Below are 26,281 nucleotides of genomic sequence, written 5' to 3' on the forward strand. Positions count from 1 at the left end.
TCTAAAAAGCAGCAAAAGTTAATATTTTCCCTCTTTCTCTCTCTCTCTCTCTCTCTGTATGTGTACGGGGGGGTTGGATCCCCTGCTGATTTTGTACGTTTGCCCACTGACAAATAAATAAGTCTATAATTTTAATGGTAGGTTTATTTGAACAGTGAGAGACAGAATAACAACAAAAACATCCCAAAAAACGCATTTCAAAAATTAGAAATTTATTTGCATTTTAATGAGTCAAATAAGTATTTGACCCCTTCGCAAAACATAACTTAGTATTTGGTGGCAAAACTGTTGTTGGCAATCACAGAGGTCAGACGTTTCTTGTAGTTGGCCACCAGGTTTGCACACATCTCAGGAGGGATTTTGTCCCACTCCTCTTTGCAGATCCTCTCCATTTACATTTTCATTTGGCAGACGCTTTTATCCAAAGCGACTTACAATTGGGGAATACAAAAAGCGATTCATCTTGAAGAGGCAATCAGACAGAGGAAGTGCTCGTAACACCAAGTCTCAGTCATTGTTCAAATAAGTACAAGCTAGTAAGGGAGGGAGAGAAGGATAGAGGGAAAGATTAAGGTTTTTTTTTTTTTTTTTTTGACTTTGAGTGCTGAGCCTGTGGTAGTTCTGTATGCAAGCATCAGTGTCTTGAACTTGATGACTCTCATTGCATTTCCAAGTCATTAAGGTTTCGAGGCTGACGTTTGGCAACTCGAACCTTCAGCTCCCTCCACAGATTTTCTGTGGGATTAAGGTCTGGAGACTGGCTAGGCCTCTTCTTGAGCCATTCCTTTGTTGCCTTGGCCGTGTGTTTTGGGTCATTGTCATGCTGGAATACCCATCCACGACCCATTTTCAATGCCCTAGCTGGCTTCAATGCCCTGGCCCTGACGGTACATGGCCCCGTCCATCGTCCCTTTGATGCAGTTGTCCTGTCCCCTTAGCAGAAAAACACCCCTAAAGCATAATGTTTCCACCTCCATGTTTGACGGTGGGGATGGTGTTCTTGGGGTCATAAGTAGCATTCCTCCTCCTCCAAACACAGCAAGTTGAGTTGATGCCAAAGAGCTCGATTTTGGTCGCATCTGACCACAACACTTTCACCCAGTTCTCCTCTGAATCATTGGCAAACTTCAGATGGACCTGTACATGTGCTTTCTTGAGCAGGTGGACCTTGCGGGTGCTGCAGGATTTCAGTCCTTCACGGCATAGTGTGTTACCAATTGTTTTATTGGTGACTATGGTCCCAGCTGCCTTGAGATCATTGACAAGATCCTCCCGTGTAGTTCTGGGCTGATTCCTCACCATTCTCATGATCATTGAAACTCCACGAGGTGAGATCTTGCATGGAGCCCCAGTCCGAGGGAGATTGACCGTTATTTTGGGTTTCTTCCATTTGTGAATAATCGCACCAACTGTTGTCACTTTCTCACCAAGCTGCTTGGCGATGGTCTTGTAGCCCATTCCAGCCTTGTGTAGGTCTAGAATCTTGTCCCTGACATCCTTGGACAGCTCTTTGGTCTTGGCCAAGGTGGAGAGTTTGGAATCTGATTGATTGATTGCTTCTGTGGACAGGTTGTCTTTTATACAGGTAACAAGCCGAGATTAGGAGCACGCCCTTAAAGAGAGTGCTCCTAATCTCAGCTCCTTACCTGTATAAAAGACAACTGGGAGCCAGAAATCTTGCTGATTGATAGGGGATCAAATACTTATTTGACTCATTAAAATGCAAATCAATTTATAACTTTTTTGAAATGCGTTTTTCCGGATTTTTATGTTATTCTGTCTCTCACCGTTCAAATAAACCTACCATTAAAATTATAGACTGATCATTTGTTTGTCGGTGGACAAACGTAAAAAAATCAGCAAGGGATCAAATTATTTTTTTCCCCACTGTATGTGAGAGACAGTTAGATTGTTTTTGTTTCAGCCATTCAGATGACCTTAGTCTGTATATTATGTTTCTTTTACATTTACATTTAGTCATTTGGCAGACGCTTTTATCCAAAGCGATTTACAATTGGGGAATACAAAAAGCGATTCATCTTGAAGAGGCAATCAGAAAGAGGAAGTGCTCGTAACACCAAGTCTCAGTCATTGTTCAAGTAAGTACAAGCTAGTAAGGGAGGGAGAGAAAGATAGAGGGAAAGAGTGAGTTTGTTTAGTTTTTTTTTTAGTTTAGGATGAAGTCAAGTACTGCCGAAAGAGATGAGTTTTCAGTTGTTGCTTGAAGATTGACAGGGATCCGGCATTCCGCATAGGGGTGGGAAGATTATTCCACCAGCCAGGAATGGTGAACGAGAATGTTCTGGAGAGGGATTTTGAGCCTCTCTGTGATGGTACCACAAGGCGTCGCTCACTAGCAGATCTCAGACTTCTGGAGGGGATGTAGGTTTGTAATAGTGAGTGGACGTAGGAGGGTGCTGAGTCTGTGGTAGTTCTGTATGCAAGCATCAGTGTCTTGAACTTGATGAAGATGAAGAAAGGTGAAACATGCACTCTTTTAGGCTCTTTGAAGATCAGTCGTGCCGCTGCATTCTGAATCATTTGTAGAGGTTTGATTGTGTTTGATGGCAGACCAGCCAGAAGAGCATTGCAGTAGTCCAGTCTAAAAACGACAAGGGCCTGGACAAGAAGTTGTGCAGCATGCTTTGTCAGGAAGGGCCTGATCTTTCTGATGTTGTGTAGTGCAAACCTGCAGGATCGAGCAGTCTTTGCAATGTGCTCTTTGAAGGTCAGCTGGTCATCAAAGATTACACCAAGATTTCTGACCGAAGTTGATGGGGGTAATCATTGATGAGCCTAACTGAATTGTGAAGTCATGCTGTAGAGTCGGAGTGGCAGGGAAGACAAGAAGTTCCGTCTTTGCTAGGTTGAGCTGTAGGTGATGTTCTTTCATCCATGCCGAGATGTCCGCCAGGCAGCCTGAGATCCGTGCAGCTACCGTTGGGTCATCTGGTTGAAAAGAGAGATAGAGCTGTGTGTCATCATGTTGTAGCAGTGATAGGAGAAGCCATGTGCATGTATGATGGGACCCTGTGATGTAGTGTATGTGGAGAAGAGGAGGGGTCCAAGAACCGATCCCTGAGGAACTCCAGTGACCAGTTGATGTGGTTTGGATACCTCCCCTCCCCAGGCCACCCTGAAAGATCTACCGGTGAGATAGGATTCAAACCAGCGAAGTGGAATCCCAGTGATGCCCAGTGATGAGAGGGTAGACAGGAGAATCTGATGATTGACAGTGTCAAAAGCAGCAGAAAGATCCAGCAGAATGAGGACTGATGATTTGGAATCGGCCTTTGCAATTCGCAGGGCTTCAGTGACTGAGAGTAGCGCAGTCTCTGTTGAATGGCCACTCCTGAAACCTGACTGTTTAACATCCAGTTTGTTGTACTGTGAAAGAAACCGTGAGAGCTGGTTGAAGACAACTCGTTCGAGTGTTTTCCCTACGAATGGAAGGAGAGAGGCAGGTCTGTAGTTTTCTAAAAGAGAAGTGTTTAATGTAGGTTTTTTGATCAGTGGGGAAGATGCCTGTGAGGAGAGATGTGTTGATAATGTGTGTGTGAGTGCCGGTAAGAGTGTGGGAGAGATTGTTTGGAGAAGGTGTGAGGGGATTGGGTCGAGAGGACATGTTGTAGGATGGCTGGAGAGGAGAAGTTTGGATACTTCTGCCTCGGCGAGGGGACAGAAGGAGAAGATGGGAGTTAGAGCAGTGGATGTGGTTGATTGGAGGTCCTGTGGAGTTGAGAACTGGTTACTGATTGTTCTAGTTTTGTCTGTGAAAAAAGAGGTTATCAAAATGGTGAGAGGTGGTGGAGGGGGACAGAGAAGAGAATTAAATGTTCTGAAGAGATTACGCATGTCTGGAGCGCTGTTGATCTTGTTGTGGAAATGTGAGGATTTGGCAGTGTGGACTTCAGTAGAGAAAGATGAAATCAAAGACTGATACCTACTCCGGTCCGACGGATCGTTTGATTTGTGCCATTTTCTCTCTGCCACTCTGAGTTTGGTCCGATTCTCACGAAGAACATCGGATAACCAGGGGTTAGAAGGGGCAGCCCGTGCTGGCCTGGAGGAGAGAGGACAGATGTTGTCTAGACAAAAGGTTAAGGTAGAGCATAAAGTGTCAGTGGCTGCATTCACATCCAGAGAAGAGAAATGGGTAGGCGAGGGAAGAGAGGAGGATACTACAGAGGAAAGAAGGGAGGGGGAAAGGGAGCGTAGGTTGTGTCTGAAAGTAACCGGTAAGGGAGATGGTGGCACCTGGGTAGCAAAATGTAAAGTGTAATGAAGAAATGGTCAGAGATAAGTAGTGGTTGTACCAGAATGTTATCTGTAGAACAATTGCGTGTGTAAATTAAGTCGAGTTGGTTGCCTGATTTGTGCGTGCTAGTAGTGGTGAGGCGTTTGAGATCAAATGAAGCTAGGAGTGACTGGAAGTCTATAGCATAAGGCCTGTCTAGGTGAATGTTGAAATCGCAGAAGACTAAGAGTGGAGTGCGAGAAATTGTGAGAGAGAGCAGCTGGGGTTGCCGAGCCTTCTGGACGAATCCAGGTCTCAGTCAAGCCCAGGATGCTGAGTGTGGAATGTAAGGAAAAAGCAGAAATGAAGTCGGCTTTGTTGACAGCTGACTGGCAATTCCAAAGACCTACAGAGAAAGAAAGTGGTGCAGTGGAAGATGTAGAGATAGGGTACAGGTTAGAAGGGTTACGTAACCTTCTGCGTGTGTTTTTAGAGCGAGGTTGAGAGAGAACCGGAATGGTTTGGAAACACATGATAGACGTGGAAGGATAGAGGATAGGAAATTGTGAGGGAAGATAAAAACGATACTTAAGTGTGTGCTCGGTGTCGTTGCTCGGTCAAAGTCGCGCAGGAAAAAGTTTTACAAACAGAATGAGACCGTCCACGGAAAAAAGTCTCAGAAAAGCGGAATGTAGTTTATTTGAATTTGGCGCTCCCTCCTGCCAGCCGTGACGCACGCTGTGACACAGCTGTCATCTGAGCGGGGCGTAACTTAGCGATCTGCTTTATCCATAAAAAACAGTTTTTTTTTTTTTTTTTCTTCTACATTTTTTTTATATGCGTGTATGTGTATTGTGTGGGGAATGTGGCCGTATCTGCATGATTATAATCTGTATGGACGCACATCAGCGTGTTTATTACCGACTCTATGACGGCTATCATTGTGATTCAATGATCAGCTACTATTGATTATATGGCCCATCTGTATGATTATCATCTGAATGGAAGCACATCAGCGTGCGATTACTGACTGTATGACCATGTCTGCCAATATCACTATAAATAGTTTCAGAAAAAATATTGCAGGAATCTCATTTTTCATGGTATCTTCTTCAAATTTGAAATATGAACTCATGAGACATGTGGCTTTCAATCCATTACTTTTCTGGATTGCTCCAGGACTTATTTCATGTATTTGTATATGAAATAAAAAAACATTCAGTGTGGAAAAATATTTTTACGAGCACTTTACGAGCATTTTACCATTTAATTTGAGTAAAACTAGCGTCATATCATACACACACAGAACTTTAAAAGTATTCACGGCAACCCGTCAAAATAAAAGTTAGGTTTTACTTAGCCTATTAAAGACCGTGTGCCAGAAATAGGCTATATTACTATTATTTAGTAGAATGTACATAATACTACTACTTACTACTACTGTTAATTTTTTAAAAAGAAATAATCACAAAATATTTTTATTTTAATAGTAAATCCTCTTCATTTGCCAAAAATGTAAATGTTTAATTTTCATTAATTCAAATATAAATTAATTAAAATTGTTTTATGCCTTCATCTGATATCCAGTAAAATTTAAATACACAACACAGAATTTCTAAGGGGGAAAACACATTTCATAAGGCTACTGTAAGAATAAATAAAAATTGTTTGTATGCATTCAAATAATAGACATGCTAAAACACAGAATTTGGTAACAATAAAACATAAGATAAGGCCCTAAACGTGTCATTTTTGTTACACTTTTAATAAATTAAATGTTAAATTGTATTATTTATTTATTAATTTATTAATTGTATAAATTTTCATGATTTTAATGAATTAGACATGCTTTTAGATTAATAGCATTTAATTTGACCATTTAAAAAAAAAAAAAAAGAGTCCAGAAAAATTAAAACGGGAAAAAACAGAATCCAGAAAAATTAAAAACTGAATGTAGAAAAAAATAAAACGGAATTTGGGGAAAAATCAAACGGATTTCATAGGGACCTATATCTGGAAATATTTTGGTTATGAAGCAAATGAGAATATCAACAAATTTAATTACTGCATGTATTAGTAAACGTTAGTTTCAATTAACATTTAACTAAGATTAATAAAAGATTAATAAATAAATCAACAAATGCAGTACCTCAAGACATTTTTTTGTTCATGTAAAATATACCGCATGTTCTCGACTTGTTACATTTATCTTTAAATTAAAAAAATTACCCCCTTAATATTGTGGCAGTTTTTTTCACCGTGGTATCGAAAATGGTATCGAATATCGATATTTTTCAAGGTATCGTATCGAAGTTAGAAATTCCAGTATCGTGACAACACTAGTCTCTTCTGGTGACTAATCGGCTTTCCCAACCTTAGAGCAGCGACCGAGCAGTTTAAATACTTTAACAGTCGCTGTGGCCGGCTTCTGATCAGCCCAGCCAATAAGGTAGGACTGCTAATAGCTCAAGATGAAACTAACACTTTGCACAATCACACAGGCTCGTTCTCAGCTGAGGCGCAAATTATTCTAATTACCAGTAAGTGCAATCAAATATAAAAACCCCAACGAAAATACAGAGTAGAAGTAGGTAGGAAACAAACTATTCCTTCCTAGTAGCAAGTAAATAATTTAAACAACAGAACTGCGACCAAGTTATTCAAAACTCTTATGCGAGCTGCCGTCCGTGTCTTCTAGTGATTAATCGGCTTTCCCAGGCTTTAGCTTTGCCTGGCTTTATTAAAAAAACAAACTTGTAAGACAGTGGTTTCCAAATGACAAAACGTTTTCATGATTGTCAAACACTCATAGCATTGTCATAGATGGGAAGATTTTGTTCATTGTAGAGTAAATTTAAGAGCTCCAATCCCTTTTCAGTGACCAAACTGAACCGTAAAAAGAAGGCTTTGCATTGATTTGTTCCTGGATTCAGACCTCCCTTTAGTTGTGATAATGAGATGTACACTGTAAAAAAAAAAAAGTAGAGCCAACTTAAAATTAAGGCAACCAACCAAACTTATTTTTGTAGGAGATTCTCAACTTGTTGTTGTATAAACTGTAAAACTCAAAACTCTGCTGAAGCTGGTTGCCTTAAAATTTAAAGTTGGCTCAACTTTGTAGAGACATTATTATTATTATTATTATTATTGTTGTTGTTGTTGTTATCCATAAGACAGTAATATATTACTATTATAATTTAGACGTACCGCATTCGGTAATGTGATATATCACGATAATAAATATTCCTGCATAGAGAATAATGAGGCGGCCGGCTCAGCCAAATTTTGTGCCACCTCTGGTTGTCAACAAAACTCAGGCAGGCAGTCACATGCAACCGTCACTGAACAGCGTCCATTAGAGTTTTTATTCATATTTGGAAAAATACTGATATTTTTATACAAGTTTATTTGATATTTCTTTACACAGAATCATAATTTCTATTCATTTTCCACTGATTTACGCGATCTGATGAGCATGAACTCAAATTACCTGGGGCCCGTTTCAGTAAGGAGGTTCAACCAACTCTGAGTTTAAACTTGAACTCAGAGTTGACTTACTCTGAGATGGGAAACTCTGAGTTTTCGGTTACAGAACAGCTGAACTGAGTTAGTTTACTCAACTCTTAAGTAGGTTGAGTTTAGCGCGTGCACCATGACTATGAAAAGTCATGATCAGCGGAGCGTCGAAATTACGATTCACCATGGCAACAGCTCCCACCAAAAAGACGTCAGCGTGTGTATTTCCGTCAATGCTTAACTTTAATTCTTAATAACTGCCAATAACTTTTATAATATCAGAGGTCAAAACTGTACATTATCGAACTGGTATTCATTTTAATGGTATCCCATGGCCACAAAAAAAAAAGGAAAAAGACGTGGCAGCAGCTAAAAATGAAGTATAAAAACACAATTCAATCAAGGTAAAGCTTTAAACATGAAAGGTTCATGGGTGTGGGCTAAATGACTTTACAAACATTTGACATTAAATATCATTAAATGTCTATTTCAGTGTGCTGCAGCTTTTTCCACATAGTCTAACACTCTTTTCACATAATTAAATATTCTCTAATCCAACCTGTTACATTTCTTAGATTAATAAAATTAACTACTGACTTGTCGACAGCAAGAAGGCAGAGGCTCCCAAAAAGGGGGGAGAACCTGCACCAGCACCACTGACAGATGAAGAGGAGATGTATGTCTAAACAATGTCAAGTATTGGAAGATTTCTAAAATCCAAAAGTAAAAAAAAGAACTTTTGCTTTTATATTAGGGAATAGAGATGACCAAAAAATTGTGAATAATTTGTTTAACAGCTGTGGTTGTGGTTACGGCTTGTACTACCCTTCCATCTGGCATCCTTCCATTCCATAAAGTAATCAGTTTTCTTTTTCAGAAGGTGCAATGGTGGGGATATGCTTGTCATCAATGCATCCAAGTTTCCACACTGGAAATCCTGAAGGAAATTCGGATTATTGGGTTACTTCCAAACGTCACAGAAAGATGTTATCAAGTGAACGTCTTTTATCAGATTAGCCTCATTTAAACCGGTTTTTACACCACTGACGTACAGTCCTGTGAAACTCCTCTTTGACGGATTTGTGCCCAGGATAAAATTGTCAGAATGAGTGTGAGCGGGATGCACACTTTCCTTAGAATCTGTATACAGCGGACTTATAATGTGCTCTGTATCTCCAATGTTTTAAAGTGCATTTTTCTTATTTTGCAAATTATCTTCCAATGGGGTAAGAAATTAAAAATATTCTTGTTTCCGTTTGCATTAAGATTATTTTTCTTACCCTATGGCGGACAATTTTACTTGTTTTATGTAAAATGCACTTAAAAGGAAAATCCCCCAGGAAACAAGACTAAATATAGGGTAACTAAATGGGTTTACCGAAGAAAACCTGCTCCTGACCAGTTTAGGTTCACAGAGTTCACCACGGTAACTGACTCCGAGTATAAGTTACCTCTCTTTCAGAAACGGGCTTGACTTATCCTGCTTTCTCTGGTTTGACAAACCTCCCAGAGTTTCCCTCATTTCAGGGTTAACATACTCAGAGTTTTCACCTAACCTCTTTTCTGAAACGGGCCCCAGATCATCTCTGTATGAATGCATGAATGAATGAATGGTGGAGACGCGATGTTTTGTTTACTACACGCATACTGAAGCGCGCGTGACGTTCACGGTGATTTCAGAGTCTGCCGTCTCACTAAATGAGGACATAAATATATGAACATCTCCAGAACTGCTCTGAGAGTCACTTCACAAGCATTTGACCGTTTCATTTGAGTAAATCTAGCGTCACACAGAACTGTAAAGGTATTCATGGCAACCCTTCAAAATAAAAGTTTGGTTTAACTTGCAGTACTGCTACTAATAGGCTACTACTAAAATTTATATTTTTTTAATACAAAAAATATATTTAAGTAATGATCAAACCACATTTCTTCCTTGTTTTAATTAATAGTAAATACCCTTTGTTTGCCAAAATAAAGTTTTATTTTCAATAATTTAAAGATAAATGAAATTAACGTTTTATGCATTTGATATGAAAAAAAGCATTTGATAACTAGATACACAACACAGAAAACATTTCATGAGGCTATTTTAAGAATAAATTTGAATAAATTAAAGGGGTCATATGAAGCGATTTCAAGATTTCCTTTCTCTTTGGAGTGTTACAAGCTGATTTTGCATAGATAAGATCCCTGAAGTTGCAAAGACTAAAGTCTCAAAACCAAAGAGATATTCTTTATCAAATTTAAGACTCTTAAGGCTCTTTCAAACACCCCCACATGTCTACGTCATGATGTGGAAATGTTTGCGTAATGCCACCCAAATGTTCACGCAAAGAAAGAAGGCGTGGTTTCAGTAACCGCAGTAGTGTTGATGCAGCCATGTCAGGGAGACACTGTGTGTTTCTAGGCGAAAGCAAAAGCACTTTATTTGGCCTTCCGAAAGTAGCTGCATTTAGGAATCATTAAGATTACTTACAACAGAACAGCAACGCATTTTATGGATGACCGTTTCGTGAACCTAGGAGAGGAGGTAATTCTGACTTTGCTTTGACAATTTGGCGCTTCTGAATCAGCGACCTTAAGTATGTTTTGTTATTAATTTAAGTATTTGCTATTGACTGTTCAAATGCGGAGTTTTGCGCGTCGGGTGTGTGTGAGAGAGAGACAGGGTCACATCACAGTGGAGTCAGCTGTCTTAATCGTGGCTTGTACACTGCAAATACATACGAGCATCATCACCGAGTCTGTCACACGACTCTGTTCCCTTTACGGGCTTGAACTGATGGTAAAACTAAGGACATTATTAACTGTCTTTACATTTATTTTGAAAGATGAAGCTCACGATTATGGAAAGGGTTGTTACATTTCCGATGAGTGCTTGTGGTGTTCGGCCAATCACAATGCACTGTGCCAGTTGGTCAATCAGAGCAGACTGCGCTTGTTGGAAGGAGGGACTTTGTAGAAATCTACGCGTTTGAGATAGGCAGGGCATAGAGGATCTATAATAATGTACAGTATTTGAAAAATAATGTGTTTTTTGAACATTGAAGCATGTCAACATATTCTGTTACACCAAATACACAAAATAATGTGTATTTATAAAAAATATTATTTATTAATAAAAAAGCTTCATATGACTCCTTTAAGTTGTTTTTATGACCAGGAGAGCAGGGGTCACCAAGTTCAGTCCTGCAGAGTTTAGCTCTAACCCTAATCAAACACACCTGAAGCAGCTAATCAAGGTCTTACTAGGAATACTTGAAACTTCCAGGCAGGTGTGTTAAGGCAAGTTGGAGCTAAACTCTGCAGGACACCGGCCCTCCAAGATCAAGTTTGATGACCTCTGATGGAGAGGTTTTAAAACCACTGCTCTGGATGAAAACACACATTCACTCTCTGACAGCAGATGGTACTAAACAGCAGAAATGCAGCCATTACCATTTAATGAAATTAAAGTATTTTTTCAAGATATTTTAAAAACGATGGCTGCATGGTTAAAAAAAATATACTACTTGTATAAAATTTGCTTTTTGAGAGGACAAAAGAAGTCGCGTAGACTATACGTCAGATTTTTTCATTAGGCTACATTCAGAAATAATGTAGGCTAAAATACTGGTAAATAAAGCAGAATGTTTAAAAAATATTATAAACAGCTATAGGCTATTTTAGTTCCCTTCTCTCCAACAAATCCTCTATAGTTAACAGTACCCTATTTAGACTATCATCAAACCAAACCGAATTAATTTAAAGCAAAACGGAAGTCTACCTCTCTCATTTGTCACAAATCCAAATGTTTCCATATTCACAATGTATCTGGATGTTAAAATATTATTTATTATATAAACCAGGGATGGGCAACTTTGATAGTGGCGAGGGCCAGTATTTTTTTCACCTTTTTTAACAAGGGGCCAGATAATCCACATCCACACACCTTCTACACTTCCTTACTCAAATACCTTTTTATTGAAGGAAATTAAAGTATAATTAATGTAATTTGTTTTTAAAGACTTTATTAACTATAAAACCTGTGCAGTTATGCTAATTCAGAAGGGAAACTTTGCTGTCTGTTGATAGCAATATTACCCCAGCAAGCCAATTTAAACATATTGATTGTCTGTAAATTTTCAACAAACAAATGTACAGAGGCCCTATTTTTTTATTAGTGGCCTACAGAACATTCTCAAAACAACCTAAGAGGACAGTTAAAAAGGGCTATAAAAAAATTAAAAATTATTCCAAATAGTACCATAAAATAACTGGGTATCTGCAGGATTTTTAAAAAATTTAATGTAAGACCTTTAAAGACCTTTTTAAGACCTGCACTTCACATTTCAGCCTTTAACATTTTTTTTTTAAAATGGTCAAAAGTATCAATTATTATATTAATTTAAACAATTATTATCAATCAATTATTATATTAAATAAGACTTTTTGTACCATTTAAGAGTTTTCATGGCCTTAAATTTAAACAATTAAATTTAAGACTTTTTAAGAACCCGTGGAAACATTTCTGTCATGCATTTGACAAAAATCTTTTGTTGACTATGCATTTTACCTTTGAAATTTGAGGCAAGTGCAACTCTGGCATCCCTGTTGTTTGTGAGTAGTGGTGTGATGGCGATTTAAAATACAGATGTCCAAACAATCAAAACATATGGGTATCCCCTTGAACTTGGTTAAAAGATTATCCGTTTACCATCTTGACTGGAAAATACTGTTTTCATGGACAGTTTTTCATTTATTATTTGCTGATGTTAGTGAATGTTTACATTAGAGTGCACGTCCTACTATGCTGTAATTAATACGGAGAGCGGCTGGAAACTAGCGACCTCTCTTGGTTGGAGATAGCATTAACATCATAAAATGAAAGCAATCCACCAGTTGCCCATCCCTGAAGTAAACAATCCGTGTATCATTCGTTCATTAATTTTTTTGCTTTAATATTGAAAGTAGAAAAATGAGAAAACTGAAGAATTCAGCTTAAATTAGCGTTTTTCGTTCAAGGGTAGAAAAAAAGAATAAACAGCTTGAATATTCAATTTCTACAATTGGGCGGGAATTAAACGCCCCTTTCTGCTGATTGGTCACCCGAAGATCAAAACGTGCCATCAGTTCTTCCTCAGTTTTGCGAGGCAGAATAATAGTCCTCCACTGCTGCACTTGTATGGATTCTTAACTTTATTGCAACTACATTTCATTTTTTTTTTTTTTTTTTTTCCCCATCAAAAAAAATGACAAATGAATAGCTCGACACAACTCGGCAGAGCCTAGACGGGGCTTTCTTCTGTGGAGACCAGAGGTTCTTAAAGTCATAGGGGGTCCGTGAAATAATTTGCCATAGCCTACTGTATTTTCCAGACTGTAAAGTCTTTTTTTTTTATTTATTTTTTTTTTTTTATCATGATCCATCATATCATGATTTATTCCAAAGTGACTTATATGATGCATTTAATGACAACTAATCTAAATGAAGCCTTTTAAAAGACAAGTATTCACTGTGGTTCATGTTTGTGGCATGTGCTGGAAAGATGCTCAAGGAGACCGACCGACCGACATATGCTAAAGCAACGCATTCTGTTGTTCTCTTTATTTTTCAAAGGCATGACATTTAGTAGTTATTTTGAAAGTAACGTTACACAAATAAAAATATACATTTTTACCATACAACAGTGACAGAGTATTAAGTTATTTCTCCTCGATGGGGAAACAATTCAAGTGAATATCAGTACTCAATATTAATTTAAACTGCATATTTAAACTGCTTTAAAAATGACTGCTGCTTATTTCCTATGCACTTCAATACTGGCCTGCGCTTGACTGTAGTCTGCTTATTTATTGGAACTGTGTGAACTAGAGTAACTACTCCCCTTAATGTTGTTCTAAAGGCTTATTACAATACACACACAAAATGTCGTGCTAGCATTTGTCAATTTAATGGCAGAGAATGGTGACTTTATTTATTTATTTTTTGAAGTGGAAGCATATCTATCATAAAATAATCATATGCATCTCGTGGCGTAGGCCTATATTCCAAGCATTCTGAACGTATACTGTTGGGTTTGGTGAGAAACAAACCAAAATGCTAAGTTATTATATTTTATGAAAATCTTGCGTTGCAGTCCCGTGTGCGAGTGCGCAGCAGCTCACACCGCACACAAGCGCATATCCTTTTGAGATATCAATTATAATCAATTTTAATAAAACGCAAGACTACATTATTAAACTCTAACAGTAGGCTATTTAATATCTGTTGTTCTCCGGTTGTCAGTCAGAATGACAGTTCTTGCGTGAACATTAAAAGCCTATATATACCCAAGCCAATTTATTATTCTTTCCTTTTTGTCTTAGTGTTTAAAATATTTATTTTGAAATGAATTAATTGCTTAATTAAACAGACTTACTGGGTGAGCAAGGTAGGCTTTGACAGACTTCATATCATACCCTGCCATGCCCAGCTGATGCAAAGAATAGAATTTATATCTACACAGAAGAAAGCCCTGTCTAGGCTTTGCCCTTTGCCCTCGAGTTGTGTCGAGCTATTCATTAGTCTTTGTTAGTTTGTTTGATGAAAAAAGATGAAATGTAGCTGCAATAAAGTTATGAATCCATTGAACTGCAAGAGTGAAGGACTATTATTCTGCCTCGTGAAATTACGGAAGAAATGATGATGGTTTGATCTTCGGCTGACCAATCAACAGAAAGAGTTGTTTAATTCCCACCCAATTGTAGAAATCAAATATTCCAGCTGTTTATTCATTTTTCTACCCCTGAACGAAAAAGGAGCCGTTTTCTCATTTTTCTATTTTCAATATTAAATAAAAAAACGAATGATACACGGATTGTAAACTATAGGCTTTGTACTTCACTCGCATTATCGATGTAAAACATCCTTTACATGTTTTAAAAGCACAGTCAAGTCAATATTATTTGTATAACGCTTTTAACAATGCAAATTTTGTCAAAGCAGCTGTACATCGGCTTGATATAAAGCTGGGTGGCTTTATATCAGCTTTACAGTATTTAGACGGGGAAATAGTTTGTCGAAATAGTGTCATTCTCCTCTGGCCAGACAATAAATTTAAATCTAGGCTAAAACAGAATCAGATTGTGCAAAGGACTCATCTGGTTCCTGTGGTCTTGTCCCGATGGCCGTCTTGGAGACAGGGTCTTCACTGGGGATCAGTCTCTGGGGCTCATCTAGGTGTCCTGGCTGTAGAGGTCATCTCTAGGTGCTGATCCATCATCTGATCTGGATACAGTCTGGATCTGGGTGGCTATGGTGACCTCAGAATAAGAAAGAAACAGACTAATATTAGCATAGATGCCATTCTTCTAACAATGTAACAAGTACATCAGGTGTTTTGGGAAGTGTTCCCGGTTCCAGTTGACCTAATTAATGCAGCCTAACAATCCTTTAACAGATATGAATTATAGAAATGCGATAGTGTATTATGTGTAAGCCAGGTTAAAGAGATGGGTCTTTAATCTAGATTTAAACTGAAAGAGTGTGTCTGCTTCCTGAACAGTGTTAGGTAGATTGTTCCAGAGTTTGGGTGCTAAATAGGAAAATTATCTCCCGCCCGCAGGTGATTTTGATATTCTAGGTATTATCAAATGGCCAGAGTTTTAAGATCACAGTGGACGTGAAGGACTATAATGCGATAAGAGCGCACTCAAATACTGAGGTGCTAAACCATTCAGGGCTTTATAGGTAATTAGCAAGATCTTTATACATCATTGAAACTGTAAAGCTTTTGCAAAATAAAGAAAGCAAGCATGATGACGCTTAATTGCTGCCCTCTCGGTTTTGTGAACTTTGGAGCGCGTGACGAACAGAAACTCAGCACAATTCTTTCTTTTGTTTTGTTAATCTGTTGATGATTTAAGTGAAATAAATTTTCTGTTTAGGCCTACATATTCCTTTTTTGTGAATATAGTTTTATTCTGTTTGCTCCATTTACACAAGCGATGATGCAGGTGCGTGATGTGACCTTGTGGCATTTCATTAGTTGGATGCATCAACGTCACATTTGCATAGGTCGTACGATTTGAATTTGTGATTGGTTGACTGCAAAATTTAAATACTAAATGGAACGATAAAATAACGTTATTAACAGGTTAATGGCCATTTCAGAAAAGCTTTTCTGTTTGGACCTATTACATTTGATTTTGTTTCTGTTTCTAGTTATGTTCTTGTCAAAATTGTTTTGTTTACGTTTTTTGTTTTCGTTCCATGAACCGATTCAAAGCCCTGATTAAACACAAGATTATACTATAACATTGCAGCAGTACCATCCAATAATTATATACATAATTACTGTGTGTGTTATTTAAATTAAGGCATTGAAAAGGGTGAAAAACTTTTTTAGTAATTAAAAACCGTAATTAAAGATTGTAGACAACCATGTTTATAACAGTAAAAAAAAGTAATACAGTTGATATACTGATATACTCATCTCTGCTCCAGCTCCTACAGTGGATATAACTTTGTCAAACCCCACATCCACAAGTCTACCACCTCATCAGGATGTGGAGCACATGCACACAAATGGAGAAGTGAGTGGCCAAAATCACTCTGTCATCAATATGAGCACCACCTCTACCACCGATACAATCACCATTATCACAGGTATTCACCAGGACTGACATATTTTTTTGTCAATGTTTTATGTTATATACATACATCAGGGGTGGCGAACGTTGGTCTTGGAGAGCCGCAGCCCTGCAGAGTTGTATCTAATCAAACACACCTGAACAAGCTAATCAAGGTCTGAAGGGTTACTTGAAAGCTACAGGCAGGTGAGTTTTAATTAGGGTTGGAGCTGAACTCTGCAGGGCTGCGGCTCTCCAGGATATGGAGATATATACAGTGCCCTCCAAAAGTATTGGAACAGTAAAGACAAAATTGCTCTGTTGGCTGTGGAGTCAAGGCATATACAAATATGAATAAAAGATGAATATGAGACAAAACTACAGAATGTCACATTTTATTATTGGGTGATTCAACACACTGATGTTTTACCAGCAAAGAAGTTCAGCACTTTTAGAGTTTCATCCCCCTATCTGATGTGAGCATAAGTATTGGAACAGTTGCCTGACAGGTCTTTCTTAGTGACCAGCTGTGTCCTGTTGCATTAATTCTTCAGATATTAAAAGCAAGGAATGTGTCGTCTCAGTTATATCCATTACTTCTGTATTCTGAATCTTGATGTCACACACAATCCAGGATGAAGATGAGGGAACTGACTTTGGGAGAGAAAAGCAAGCAATTTGGATGCTAAAAGAAAAGAGGAAGCCAGTTAGAGCTCTAGCAAAAACAAAGGGCATGGAGAAATCAAGAATTTGGAAACCACCAGCGACACCAGCAACCAACAACGACCTGATCAGCTGAGAAAACAACAGTAGTTGATGACAGACAAATCATAAAAGCTGTGAAAATGAATCCTAAAAGACGTGTCTGTAAAATCGCCAACAACTTCCAGAAAGCTGGGGTGATGCTCTGACAATTTACTGTCCTCAGGAGACTTTTACACAGAATTACAGATGCTGCACAGCAAGATGCAAACCTCTAACCAGCACCAAAAATAGAAAGGCAAGATTAGAGTTTGCAAAAAAGCTCAAAGGTGAGCCAGAAGAGTTTTGGAACTGTGTTTATGGACCAATGAGACAAAGATGAACCTTTATCTAAGTGATGGGAAAGCAAAAATGTGAAGAAAAAAGGGAACTGCAATGAGCCCAAGCATACAGCCTCATCTGTAAAGCATGGTGGAGGTGTTGTCATGGCATCGGCATGCATGGCTGCCTCTGGAACAGGCCCTCTCAACTTTACTGATGACTTAATGTATGATGACAGTAGCATAATGAATTTGGAAGGGTACAAAACCATCTTGCCTACCAATATTCAAGAAAATGCCACCAGATTCATAGGGAAGTGCTTCATATTGCTTCAGGACAATGACCCAAAACACCCTGCCAGTTCAGTCAAGGAATTTATAAGGGCAAAGAAATGGAAAGTCTTAGATTGCCCAAGTCCAGATTTAAATCCGATTGAACATGAATTTCACCAGCTGGAGAGGAGAGTAAAGGCAGAAACTCCCCAAAACAAGCAACAATTAGAATTGGCTGCATTAAAGGCTGGGAAAAGCATTTCAAAGGATGAGGCCAAGAGTCTGGTGATGTCTATGGGTCACAGACTCACTGCTGTGATTGTGCGCAAGGGATCTGCAACTAAATAATAGCTTTTAATGTTTTATATCGGCCTTATGTTCAACTGTCCCAATACTTATGCTCACATGAATGAGTGGGATGAACTCTAAAAGTGCTGTTCTTTTTATTTGTTGAAACAGCTAATAATAAAATGTGACATTCTGTAGTTTTGTCTCGTATTCATCTTTTAATCATATTTGCAAATGTCTTGACTCCACAGCCAACAGAGCAATTTTGTCTTTACTGTTCTAATACTTATGGAGGTATATCATAAAGAAAAACATTATTTGTATGGTTTTGTAATATCTGTCACATGCTATTTCCTTAAGTGTCATGGTAGATCAGACTCTTTTTATAGAATTTGATTACAGAAAAAATGTTTTGAACATGGTAATGGATTAAAATATAAGTAACAGGCTTGATGTATATTAACCTTACATCTTAACACCTCTTTTTTTACAAAGCAGATCACGGATCATATATTTTGTCTATAGCCTATAAAACAGCTTCATAAATAGGAAGATTTCAATAAATGAGGATTCTGAATGGGATTTTTTTTAGCGAGCCGTTAAATGACTTGAGACTTGACTCGGACTCGTGACCAAAGACTTTAGACTTGACTCAGACTCCAGGTCAAAGACTTCAGACTTGACTCAGACTCCAAGTAAAAGAAATGTGAACATCTCTGGAACAAGATGTTCAGGACCCCTGGCAGAAAAACAGGCCCACAACATTAAAGATCCAGCAGTATATTTAACCGTGGACATGGGGTACTTTTTTATCCCTGTTTGTACTAAACTCATCTGGTAGGTTTACTGCCAAAAAGCTCTTTTTTCAGTTTCATCTGACCATAAAAGCCAGTGCCATTTGAAGTTCCAGTGGTGTCTGACAACTGAATTTGCTGGAGTTTGTTTTTGGATGAGTGAGGAGAATTTTCCTTGAAACCCTCCCGAACAACATGTGGTGATGTAGGGGATGTTTGATATATATATTTTTTAGGTTTCTGACCCCAAGACTCAAATAATCTCTACAGTTCTATAGCTGTGATCCTTGGAGAGTCTTTGGCCACTCAAACTCTCCTCCTCACCGTGCATTAGGACGATATAGAAACGTCCTCTTCCAGGCAGATTTTTTAACATCTTTAGTTGATTGGAAACTTAATTATTACCCTGATGGTGGAAATGGGGATTTTCAATGCTTTAACTCTTTTCTTACAGCCACTTTTTATTTTGTGATGCTCTGTATGTATGTATAAAAGTATGTATGCATGTATGTGTATGGAAATTAAAAATGTGGTTTAAATTTGTTGTGAAGGCTTATGCCAATATTGTGTTCAGACAGGAACACTTGTTTACTGTTTACTGCATTCTGTGCGGTAAATAATACATACTGCATGTAAAACAATTAGTAAGTACTTTGATTTCTTTTGTCATACTATCAAATTACTACATTCAATGTTTAATTGACTGAATGGTGACCAGTGATCTGGTCATTCAGTATGCTGGATCAAAACTTTTTTCTCAATTATAATCAATAATTTTGTGTATGTGTGTTTAAAAATGATTAAACTTCAGCAGCTGAATCTCATAATGGGTCATGAACAACAGGTTTAAAAATTCATTTTATGTCTGCAACAGTGTGCTTTAGGTATATGATTAGTATAACTATAATATCTAATATATATCCTTTGTTAATTTCTTCCAATGTGTCTTCTCAGCTGTATCCCCAAGAAAGGTATATGACACGCGGGATTCAGGACACAGTGCAGTGATGCAGATTGACTTTGATGATGATAAGTACCGCAGACGGCCTGCCCTTAGCTGGTTTGCACAGGTTCTAAAGTGAGTGTCCTCAGTCTGTGGCTCAAATTCATTTATTGCAAAAAAAAATAAAATAAAAAAAAAGGCCTAATCCTACAACCTCAATTCCAGAAAAGTTGTGATGTTATGTGAAATGCCATAAAATCAAGAATGTTATCTGTTCATTCTCTATTAAATTGATTATTTATATTATATTTAATTGCCTAAAGTACAAAGTAAACATTTCCAATATTTTCACTGGCCAAAGTTTAACTTTATGTAACTATAAACAAATATTGATTTTCATGGCTGCAACACACTCCAAAAAGGTTGGGACAGAGGCATGTTTAACACTGTGCCACATCAACATTCCTTTTAATTACAATGTTTAATTGTTTAACACAGACTGACATTTCTCTGAATTCCCTGAATATTTTCAAAATATTATGTGAGGTAGTTGGTGAAAGAAATACATTCTTTGTGATTTTCTGTTGAGAAATGTGATATTTGATTTGTTTGACACCCTTATCATAAAAATTTGGCACAAAGTGATGAGCCATGATCCAGCTTCCCTTGCAAAGGCTGAAATGTTCCTTTTATACCCAAACATGATATCCTCACTTATTTCCATTTCACCTGCTTACTGTGAATGGTTCCAAAACAGTTTAATTTGGATATTTTATAACCTTTTCTCTCTTATTTAGCCTTTGTCCCAACTTTTTTGGAGTGTGTTGTAGCCATCAAAATTTGTTTATATTTACAAAATAAAATTAAAAGTTGGCCAGTGAAAACATTGACATTTTTTTCTTTGTACTTTAGTCAATTAAATAAAGGTTAAAGAGAGTGAACAGATAACATATTCTTGATTTTATGGCATTTCACGAAACGTCCCAACTTTTCTGGAATTGGGGTTTTACTTGTCATGTAATATATTGTCATGTATATATAATATACTGTGCTGTTATATATTTTCATTGGCAGTTTTGCCAGCATTGATTTTACACAACTAATATGTAGGGGGTGTGAATCGGCGATTCACGATTTGATTACGATTATCATGTCAACGATTCAATTTAATTCGATATCACAATGCATCATTATTTTATCCAATTTATTTTGTGCATTTTTATTAGATTATACAAGCAGGCTACTTTTTAAAATAATTACATTAAATAGTTAATTAATATATAATATTTATTATTAAGAGTTAAAGTAGATATAGCTTCAGAACACACAAGCAAATATAAAGTAATAAAGAGGGGAAAAGACAATTACAAGTGATAAACAAAAAGCACTTTCAGTATCTAAGAGTGCTTTAAGAATCCGAACGTTTAAAGACAAACATAGTTATGAGTTTTTCATTTTTCCTCAGCATTATTGCCATTTGATTATTACTGATGAGATCATAGACAGTGACAGCTTTAATAGGCTGCCTTCACACTAATGCACAGATCTGTTTCAACATATCCTGTTCTGAAAACATAACTGACTGTTTACACATTAATTTTGAATCATCAAGTATTTGGAGATGCAAGTGCATTTAACCACAGCCGCGAGCTTCAGGACAAACAAACGCAAAGCACACGTGAAAGTCTGTCAGTACGTGAGTTTCGTGCATCTAATACGTACTGCATTCCAAACGGCATTAATGAAAGCATATCTAAAGTGAAAGACTAAAATAACTGAGTGGAAGCATAGTCAAGCAATTCGCACATGTTTTATAGTGCATATTCTGTGCAATGAAGCCCGCCGCGATTATCTGTAGCATGTGCACGTTCCAAATACGGGAAAAAGTAAAGCTCAGATTTAAAAATAGAGAGTGCATTTTTAATACTCCCGTGACAAGCACATATGCGAATGACGTCAATAGGCTATAATCGATTATGGTCTATTACTGTCTATTACTATGCAGAATCATCTACGTCCGCATCGCGATGCAACGATTAATTTCGACACCCCTACTGGGTAATGTGTAAATCCAGTATAATTTTACTGCTTGCTACTATTTTTACTAATTTAATTGATTTACTTAGTTACATTTATTATGGTAAAAATGTTTTGTCTTCCCATTACATTTACTAATATGTTTGTATGTATTTATTCCTTTTTTTAGGAATCGTACTGGCACTAAGAAAAAGGCCCTCACTCTGAAACAGCGAATCTTCATGTTGCTGTTGGTTGGGGTGATTGGTTTCTTTACCCTCATTATAATCATGGCCAAACTGGGTAGGGCATCAGCTGAGACAGATCCGAACCTGGATCCCATGCTGAATCCCAACATCAGGGTAGGAAACATGTGATGGATCCACTTCCTGCTAAAACTCTATATGGATTCAGCCTGCAATTTGACTGTGCTTATAAAATATTATGTGAAAAAGCTGAAGAAAGCATGTTCCTCAGGAATCTGGGACTAGTGTAAAAAAATACAATTGTTTGGACTGTGGGAGGAAAGTGTGACTTGGTGGTCAACCGTAAAGAAGATTAAGATAGAGATGGTCAAGAAGTTGTTGCACAACAAATCTCAGATTTCGCTTGAGTGAGATTATATAGGCTCTATAAGTGTGCAACTGTGTATTATTCAGCTCTGTAATTCTCCCTTGCATACCCTTAAAATTGGGGTATGCAAAATTGAGATAAAAGATTTTATGCCATTTGTTTTGAAATCTTTTTTTATATATATAATATACACACAAAACTCATTAGGACCACACATGGAATTCGTGAGGTTATTGTTTCTCTGAGATGTCAAACTTTTGATTGCATTTATTAATTGCTGATCAATTAGCAACCCCTGCTTGTGAAAAGGATTTTGCTGATGTATACTTTTCTTTGCTGTTGACTGTAAAAATGTAAAACTGATTTACTAAAGCATCTGAAAATCTGTTTTGGTTGGCATGCTTTAGTAGAACTATTTTGGTCAAAATACTTTAGTAGATACAGCCTTTTAAAAAGGCAGGTGCAAACTGTACTCGGTGAATGAAATGTCTGGGTTATATTCCATCCCAAAAATATTTGTATTACAAAAATTAAGCCTATTTTAAAGCTATTACAGTTTTTACATTGTGACATTATTATTGTACCAGTTGACCCTTCGCAAAAACCTGCCCTCCTTAATTACTGTTGCTATATCCGACAAGCCATGCCAATCTCACACTACACATGTTCTTACGCAGTAAAAAATACATCACGGAGCAAAGAGAAAACTGACAGACAAAGACAGAGCAGGTTACTTCTGGTATGAAACAAGATCTCAGCTTTCAAATTTTGTCATTTAAGAAATTCAAACAATAAACAGTTTTGTGGCTCTTTAATGTGTTGTGACAGATCACTGTAGCATCTCAGTTCAAGCGGCACGTGAACCAATCGTCTTTTTTCATATTTATTTCAAGAGCAAAAAAACATCAGAAAGTATTCTACTTCAACCGCAGAAAGACGTCAGTACACACCATTTTTCTTAAATTTAAGCTCATGGAAGTTAATCTACTCTCCTGTCTGATTTGATTGTTGGATAAGATGGCAGATTCAGCATTATGATAGGTCAGATCACCTGTCAATCAAGCTCTTTGCAAAGGGTCAATTATAGTCTCTCCTTATGTCATTACTGTATAAAAAAAAAAAAAAAAAACGTAATGAAAATGTTCTTGTCTGGACGTATTGAATTTTTATTTTTATTAATCAGCATGAATTAAATGCAGTACAAGTACCATAATTTATACCTGCAATTGTACTTTATAAAAGGTATTTTATGACTTAAATAATATGTAGTTTTATGCTTGCATTGGTGAGGTTAGAATTCAAAAATATATTTTCTTATGCAAAATATAATTCTTTATTTTCTTTAGAGAAATTTCTTTTGGTGTGAAGTATGACCCAAACATGTTCTGGAGAATTCTTGACAAATTCACACAGGCAGCCTTTAATACAGAATAATTTTAAATATACTGTACATTCTTGCAGAACTCACCCCTGCAACCGGAAGGTCAAATGTATCTCGAGATAAACGTTGATATGCTACTATTAAACATCCTAATTTCTTAACTGTAGCAGTACTTAAAAATGTAGTGGTTGTCCTTATCCTTCTGCTCCTATTGCATTTTAAGAAAGCGATCATCTGGGTTTACCTTACAGAGGTTGCTTACTGGAGTACATACCATAATATTCACATAATCTCTGATTGTAGGTTAGTATTATCGTTTCATATTTTAATTATTAAAATCGTATTCGATTACCGCGATCTGAACAACTCACGATAAATAAATACTGTCCAGCATAAAGGACAGTTTTAAGTAACTCTCTCACGTGCGCACAGCGCGTAGTTTCGTTTTGAGTGAAAATAGGGCGGAAAAGCTGGGAGTGTTTAAAAGACTGCTTAAGGAATTATACAAATGAATATATCAATGAATTAATTATATGAATGTACCTCTGAAGGTTCTGACTGTCTTCAGAAACGATTCGATGGAATTTTGTTTTCGCTCCATGTACCAATGCCTAAAGAAGTGTTCTTAATCGCAATACTGCTTTGTCCACGGAGCTCACGGGAATCCGCTGTAATTCAGCTTTTCCATATAAAGCGCCACCTGCTGTCACTGAGTGGATTTACAGAGACATATTTAAATTAATTCTGTGTGCACTGCAGTTTCTGCCTGGCCAAAAACGGACCAAATTTGCATGCCCTGCAGTGAATTTTGACCGGTTGATGAAAAACAAGCTTCTACACATTTAAACAATTCAGATAAGCTATATAGAATTATTTATGGAGCAGATAAAATACATATAATCATTTATTAATCAATTATCATTTTGACTTAACCCTTTTCTTTATTTAAAGGCTGAAATGAGGTTTACCTTTATATGAAACTTTTTCAAAGCTTTATTTGAACATTTACATTATTTATTTGAACATGCTATTAAACTGTTGTCAGTAAAGTTGTCATTTAAAATCCAGACTTCATTGGTAATGTTATTGTTTTAGTGATTATGCAAACAAAAATACATTTTATTTGCTGTTTGTTGATTTTTAAGTATAAAACTTGAAGTGATTTATGTGTCGGTACTTTTTGAACAGTTCTAGCACATTTTAAAAATACCGTGATAATACTGATAACCGTGATAATTTTGGTCACTATAATCGTGATAAGAAGTTTTCATACCGTTGCATCCCTAGTGCTGTCATGACAGATCAATTTCAGAACCAGCCGCTATCAAAATAATCTGGCTGTGTGTGCGGGCAATATATTATTGCTGGTGGGCCAGTTTTGGCTGCCTGTTGCCGACAGTTAAATCGTTCAACACGTCATATCATCAGCTCCTAAATTCAAATCTACGTTCGCTGGCTGGCGCTGAGCCAGAGACAGATGCATTTTTACAGCAATGACCAATCAGAGGCGTTCAGATGAGTCATTGCTAAAATGTCTGTGTTTTCTTCACTTGCTCGCTGACTGAAAACGTCTTTCTGGCAAATTCTCTCGAATCTGTAAGATATTCATTTCACAGTGTAAACAGCTTCAGTGATCTTAATGGGAGTTTTTGCGAGTGCTTGAACTCTAGACTGTCAGTGAAAATGTTATTTGATAATTTAAATGTTCTTTGATCTCTTTCTGTACAATGAAATTATGATAAGTAGCCTAACTTTATGTTTTTAATATTCACATTAAATTTAAAATCAGTCATATTAAAAATGTTATGGCATGACACCCTATCTGTTACTTAAGAAAACCGTTTTTATGCATGGTCAAAATAGCCTATAATGTAGTCTAATAACCGTCATAATCCAGGTGACAATTGAGATATTTCATAATATAGTTAATGCGGTTGGGAATGTTTTGAATAAAAAGGAAAAAAATAAATGAGACAAGTGCTATTGTGGCTGCTGTGTGTCACATGACACCCCCCCCCCCCCCCCTCCCTCTTGTGCCCCCTCAAAAATAATGAATACATGCCCAAACTTGTTGATTATTGTCTTTAATAGAGGAAGAAGAAAAGCAAACTCGACCAACAGCAGTGTCAACAGGATCCAAGTACTGCAGAGAAGATTAGGGACGTGTTTTTACAAAGCATTTTTAACCCAGAGGGGACAGCATCCATATCAACAGCATATACTTTAGGAGTGATTGGGATTTTAAATTTAGACAAAAATAAGTTAACAAAAGACCTTGGTAGAAAAGTTGGCTCACCAAATCTATATTATTAGAAAACCATTTTTCAAAAAACAGTGTTTTAGATTTATATAAAATGTTTATTATTCAATATGAAACATCTATTAAGTGATAAGTCATGTTTATAGATTAAATATCAGGAGAGAAGCATTTCTTTGTGAAAATGGATAATTTCAACAGAAATTTGGATATGCAGAAGTTACAAAGCAAAAGAAAATGAAGACCTCCAACCTGTGAGAAAATACAATGAAGAATAATATTCCACATACTGGTTGTTGTTTTTTGTTTGTTTGTTTGTTTGTTTGTTTAATTGTTTGATCCACTTAACTTTAAAAGTATAATTAAGAGTGGTAAAATCTAAGAAG

General features: G+C 37.0%; 1 protein-coding gene across 2 annotated transcripts in view; it reads left to right on the forward strand.

Moving 5' to 3' along the window:
* LOC306869910 (zinc finger protein-like 1) overlaps window positions 1-24,803 on the forward strand; it is a 37,694-nt gene extending 12,891 nt beyond the window's left edge. The window contains exons 6-8 of one of the 2 annotated variants that reach the window (XM_079416844.1): window positions 16,224-16,385; window positions 19,680-19,803; window positions 21,875-24,803. In XM_079416844.1, coding sequence (XP_079272970.1) covers window positions 16,224-16,385; window positions 19,680-19,803; window positions 21,875-22,061 — 473 coding nt within the window. In that variant the 3' untranslated portion in view covers window positions 22,062-24,803. The remainder of the gene's footprint in view (window positions 1-16,223; window positions 16,386-19,679; window positions 19,804-21,874) is intronic. The other variant, XM_079416845.1, reaches the window with a different exon arrangement.
* Window positions 24,804-26,281: the final 1,478 nt, after the last annotated feature.

Source organism: Barbus barbus (genome assembly GCF_936440315.1).
Source record: "Barbus barbus genome assembly, chromosome: 5".
In the NCBI taxonomy this organism is placed as follows: Eukaryota; Metazoa; Chordata; class Actinopteri; order Cypriniformes; family Cyprinidae; genus Barbus; species Barbus barbus.